The sequence below is a fragment of the Cryptomeria japonica genome, chromosome 1 (genome assembly GCF_030272615.1).
Source record: "Cryptomeria japonica chromosome 1, Sugi_1.0, whole genome shotgun sequence".
NCBI lineage: Eukaryota > Viridiplantae > Streptophyta > Pinopsida > Cupressales > Cupressaceae > Cryptomeria > Cryptomeria japonica.
In genome coordinates this window covers 688,870,805-688,876,861 of record NC_081405.1, presented here as the reverse complement: position 1 = coordinate 688,876,861, position 6,057 = coordinate 688,870,805, and the positions used below count along the sequence as shown (strand labels likewise).

General features: G+C 40.9%; 2 protein-coding genes across 2 annotated transcripts; both read left to right on the top strand.

Annotated features, from left to right (window-relative positions):
* Positions 1-496: 496 nt before the first annotated feature.
* On the top strand, positions 497-2,219 carry LOC131056756 (mitogen-activated protein kinase kinase kinase 20). Its single transcript, XM_057991016.1, has one exon. It carries the CDS (start codon positions 531-533, stop codon positions 2,217-2,219), a length of 1,689 nt encoding a protein of 562 aa, XP_057846999.1. The 5' UTR covers positions 497-530.
* Positions 2,220-3,169: 950 nt separating this feature from the next.
* LOC131858595 (uncharacterized) lies at positions 3,170-5,431 on the top strand. Its single transcript, XM_059211886.1, has one exon. The coding sequence runs from the start codon at positions 3,170-3,172 to the stop codon at positions 5,429-5,431; it is 2,262 nt and encodes a 753-aa protein (XP_059067869.1).
* The last annotated feature ends 626 nt before the right edge of the window (positions 5,432-6,057 follow it).

Here is a 6,057-nt window from a genome sequence, read left to right as displayed (position 1 = left end):
CATATTTTGGCATCTTCTCACCTTGCCCAGAGTGAATACTTTTCGTGGGATCTCTACCAATTGAATCTTAGATTTTTTATTCCACGTGTACAAAGAAGAGATGATCCAAGGGCAAAGACTTTAAAAGAAAAAGAGCATATAGAAATAGGCTAGACAAGAATGGGCATTGGCCGTAATCTTAGGAAGGGCAGATCCATATGCGTCAATTCAGAAAATCTTAAAACATTAGATTCAAAATTTTGTCCCGGTCATCTGGCCACTCTGGCGCACAAGATATCAAAAAGAAACGGACAGATCATAAATTCTCCGAGCGAACTGCTACCCGTTTCCGTCAAACAAACAGGAATGCTGCACGTGGAAGCAAGTAACGTAGTGTGTCGTGAAGAGAACATGCCAATTTCGTGCCGGCACTTCCATCAAATATGTCGAAAGCCAAAAGAGATCTGATTTTAGAATGAACTGGAGTGCGTATACATATATAATGGACATTGCTTGTACTAGTTGGGCATTCATTCTATAGTTTTGTGATAATGAGGAATGAGAAGGAAACGAAGGAAGGAGAAGACTGGATTCGAGGAGGGATTATAGGAGCTGGGGCTTCTGGTACAGTCAGCCTGGGTATAAGCAAGCCTAATGCTCATCTCTTTGCTGTCAAGACCAGTAGCACTTGTACTTCTTCTCTGGAGAATGAATACAACCTCTTGAAATCCTTGGATTCTCCCTATGTTGTGCAGTGCCTGGGAAAGGAGTACAGCATTCAGAATGGTGTGGGTGTTTACAACTTGTTCATGGAGTACATGCCAGGGGGCAGTATTGGGGATCTATTGACTAAGTTTGGGGGAAAGTTGGATGAGGCAGTCATAAGATCCTACACCAGAGGCATCTTACTAGGCATCCAATATCTCCATAGACAGGGGATTGTTCACTGTGACATCAAGGGGAAGAATGTTCTTGTGGGTTCCAAGGGTGTGAAGCTTGCTGACCTTGGGTCTGCTAAGAGAATTAGTGGTAAAGAGGAAGAGGGTTGGAATTTGAGAGGTACCCCTCTTTGGATGGCTCCTGAGGTAGTGAACCAGGTGGAACAGGGGCCTGCTTCTGATATTTGGTCTCTGGGTTGTACTGTGGTGGAGATGGCCACTGGGAAGCCTCCCTGGGGCAGCTCTCTGCATCCCCTGGCTGCCATGTATAGGATTGGGTTCACAGAGGAGTTGCCTGAGATGCCCCAGTCTCTTTCACCTCAAGGCCAGGATTTTGTGGAGAAATGTTTGAGGAGGGATCCCGGGCAGAGGTGGACCAGTGAACAGCTATTAGGTCACCCTTTCCTCAGTCAGGAAGAATCCCCTGTCATAAAGGAGGGCCTTCTCAGGGCTCCTGAAACCCCAATCAGACCTTTTGATTTGAAAGATTCCGAGTCTTGTTCATCTGATGATTACCCTTGTGTTCCCATCTTGAAATTGCCTCTGACTGTTTCAACTGCAGAGATGGGTGCCTGTGATGGAGAAGAAAAAGAGGCCTACCAGAAGATTCCTTCTCCAAGAGATCGGATTCAGCAATTGGCAGTAGGAGGTGAATTTGAAAGAGTTGTAGAGAAGGATGATGATTGGTTTGGAAGCCCCCTGACTGGTCAGTGGATTGTTGTAAGGTCCCCCAAACACAAGGAATCCATCACAGACGGACACGTTCAACAGTCCAGCAATGGATTCCTTTCCAATGGGATTTCTTCTGTGCAGCCCGAAGCAGTTTGCAGCCCAATTGCAGACTCTGGTGATTGTGCCAAAGTACCCAGCTCAGAATCACAGCTTGATGGGTTATCTTGTAGCAGAATGGAGGAGCAAATTGACTGTGCAGTTTGTAAAGCTGAGTGTCCTAATCATTTTCAAAAAGATAACTTCAAGAGCATGGATATCAGTAACTCTGGCTCTTGGAACACAGAGTCTATCATGTTTGAGACTGATACATCATCCAAACAAGGGTTCACAAACAGTCAAATTTCAGCAAATTGCCGCCTCTCTCATATTATGTTCATTCAAAATCATTCCACCAAATTAAAGAAAAATGGTTGTTTAAGCTGCAATAGCAGAGTGTATTCATTTGATTCAACTTTTAATTCAAAATTATTCCCATTTCATTTTACTCGGCTAACAATGACTTCTCAGAGTTCTTGGATAGAAAAGCAGCTATTCCCAAACATTTGCTCAAATTTTCCCATACAAACATAACAGTACCAGGACATTAACAAAATAGTTACTAATATACAATTTATGAATTTAACCCCCCCCCAACCCCCAACGAAAAAAACAAAAAAAAAATTGTGAATTTAACCACCCCCAACCAAAAAAAAATAAAAATCCTAAGAGTAATGAAAAGATATATTTTTAACCACCCCCAACCAAAAAAAAAAAATGTGCAGGCCAATCCTTCTGATCCCAATCGGCTATCCCAGGTTCTTGCAGCCAAAGATGCGCTTAGAAATCACCAACATATTAAGATTAGGGGAGCTAAGATTAGGTCTAGGGCGCACTGGTTACAGGTGGGTGACAAAGGTTCTAAGTTTTTTTTTAATCTCCTTAAGCACAAGCATTGTAAAGAATACATTGATATGCTATCCATAGATGACCAGGAGATCTCCGACCCTTATGCTATATCATGTGCGTTTGTTGACTACTATAAAACTCTGTTTTCTTCTGATGATTCGATGGAGGCCGATAATTATAGATCCAAGTGCAGGTCGCTTATCCCCACTAAGCTTGATCCTAATGATGTCACCAGGCTGGCTGAGCCTATTTCCTTAAGTGAGATTGAGGCTGCGGTTCTTGCCCTGAATAATGATAAGGCCCCGGGTCCGGATGGTTTCCCTGTGGAATTCTATAAGGCTAACTTAAACTGAATTAGTAAAGACCTTCTGGATTTATATAATGAAGCTATTTCTAAAGGCTCCCTAGGACCAGATATTAATAAAGGCACTATCAAGCTGCTCCCTAAAGAGGGCAATAAGGCTCTCATCAAAAACTGGAGGCCCATTACATTGCTCAATGTGTCATATAAGGTTCTTGCCAAAGTCCTTGCTCTTAGATTAGTCGATATTCTACCTAAATTTATTAATCCCTCACAGACCGGCTTCATTAAAGGCAAGTATATTCTTGAAAATCTGATCACCAGTTGGGAAGCCATGGATTGGGCTAAGGCTTCCCAACAGAACGCTGCTATGCTGCTTCTTGACTTTGAGAAGGCATATGATAGAATTGAATGGAAATTCGTCTTAATGATGTTGGAAGCCTTTGGATTCCCCCCTTTTTTTTGCCTTGCTGTTCAAACCCTCTTGAAGGACGCCTGTGCTACTGTTGAGGTCAATGGTATTCCCTCCCCCTCATTCCCCCTTAGTAGGTCTATCAGACAGGGGTGTCCGTTAGCCCCTGCGTTATTTGTCATTGCGTCTGAAGCTTTATTTTTTATCCTCAGAGATTTTTCTGTTTCCCCTAATGTCAGAGGTATCTGCCTTCCTAATAATGAAGAGCTCCTGAATTGTCAGTTTGCAGATGACACTGCTCTTTTCTTCATTCTTACTGAGAATAACTTCAATGCTCTTAAAGGTAAATTGGATCTCTTTTGTTCTACTTCGGGAGCTCGTATATCCCATGCCAAGTCAATATGTCTTGGTTGGGATGAGTTTCCTCCTGAGTGGTTTGCTAGTTCTGGCTTTTTATGGGGCGGCCCTAGTAAAATTGTGAAATATCTGGGGATACCCTTTTCTGTGGACCCCTCCCTCAAAAATATGTGGCTTTGGATCAAGGACAAGATCCTCAATAAGCTTAATAAATGGCACAATAGAACTCTTTCGCTAGCCGGTAGGATCCAAGTTTGCCAAAAAATATTATCATCATACAGTATATATTACTCGTCTGCTTGGTTGTTTAGCAACTACCAAATTCAAGAAATTCAAAGTGCTATTAGAACTTTCCTTTGGTCTGATGGCAAAGGTGTTAAGAAGCATCATTCTGTTAAATGGTCCTGGTGTCATGTTGATAAGATTCTCGGGGGACTTGGCCTAAAGGATCTCAGAATTCAGGGTATCGCTCTCTCCTCTAAATGGATATTTCACTCCCTGGAAGGTAATAACCCTTGGAAGGTTCTTGTTAGACATAATATTGAGAGAGGGTTCCCCAGGAAGGCTAAATTTTGGAAAAATCTCCCGTTAGGTGATCTTCTTCTTGGTGACTTTCCTATCACTGTTCAAGGTTCGGCTGTGTTTAAGTCAATTTGGAAGGCTTGGGATATTGCTAAGAAACACTTATCTAATAAGGACAGTTATTATAAGGACCAACTGCATGGTGAAAGGTCTATTTGGTGGAATCTTATTGTTCATGGGAAGCCCCTTGCTCTTTCGCAAGGATGCTCTGCCAAGGCTTGGGCTATGAAAGGGATCCAGCTGTTCGCTGATCTCTTTGAGTCTGATCACCTTCTATCCTGGGAGACTATCAAAAACAAGTTTAACATACCTGATTCTCAAAAGAAGACATACAGTATGATTCAATTGGCCGTCAGAAACATTCCTACAATGTGCCATGTCGACTCTCATAGATATCTCCATTGCAGGTGGCCGAATGGTGTGGTCTTGTCAAAAATCAAAGCCAAGGATATTTATGCTGTTCTCAATCAGTCTCATGATATCATTAATCATGTTAACAAGGTTTGGTACTCTTCTTTAGATGTTAAAGTTTGGAACAAGCTGTTCTCTCTCTTATGGAGGATGCCTATTGAGCCAAAAATTAATTGTTTTAAATGGCTGGTTTTACTTGATAAGCTCCCCGTTAAATTTTGCAACTCTGACTCTGATTTGTGCTCATTGTGTAGACTCCCCGAAACTGGGAGGCATATTCTATTTGACTGTCTCTTTGCCAAAGAAATATGGGGCATGTTTGGAATTTTCTATCCGATTTCTGCTAGTATTCTTGATATTATCACTGGTCATATTTCTGGTATTCCTAAAGATGCTAATATGTTCTGGAACATGCTTTCTTCTAATATTTTGTGGCAGCTTTGGAAGTGCGGGAATGAGGAGAAATACCAAGGTAAGCCAAGGGCTCTTACGGAGTTTTCCAGGAAACTCACACACTTTAAAATTTTCATGCAGGTTCAGGTTTCTATGATTATGGAGAGGAAGAAGTTGAAAAGGTTTCTCAAGGCGGGACAGGCTACGTTCTATTACTATGAGCTAAAGAATGGTTATATGTGGCGAAGAACCCTTGAAGACTTACGGGCTTTTGAAAGTGCGTGCAATAAACTCAAGGAAGAAATCAGAAAGAGTGCTAATACGAGGATGGACGAGATTGCTTTACTCTCCCAGGTGCAAGCTCACAAAAGTATAATCTGGATGGAAGGCCCTCTCGGTTGGACTGCCTGGGTGGACAATTTCTGGGATGCTCCTCTTTAAGTTATATTTACCTTTTCTCCATATATGTACTAAAGTGTAATTTCCGGTGGTGACTCATTTTTTGATGTACTCGTTCTGAGCTGTTTTGGGCTCCTCTGTTGAACTCCTTATTATCAATAAAAAAAAAAAAAAAAAAACATCCTAAGAATAATGAAAAGATATATTTCGTCCTTTATATTCTAGGGTTTTCAAGTTCAAATCCATCCTCGATCGTCATACGATTAGATGTCTCCCGCATGAAATGCAAGATAGTTCCATTAACTATAAGTTATCCCCCCCAAAAAAAACCATCCTAAGAGTAAAGAAAATTTATATTTCGCCCTTTTGTATTCTAGGTTTTTCAAGTTCAAATCCATCCTCTCTTGTTATACAATTAGATGTCTCCTGCAAGATAGTTCATTAACTATAAGTTATCCATATATTCAAAAACAGATCTTTAATGGTAGACTTTAAAAAAATCATTTTCATTTCCAATTTCCCTCAGAATTTAATTGGTTTGTTTGTATCTTATAATTGTAAGATTTTATTTTCCCTTTTTCCACTACTTCTTCTACATTTTGTAAGATTAATTATATAAAAAATATGGAACAGTGATAAAGATCCTCTACTAAATTTCCAATTGGTGT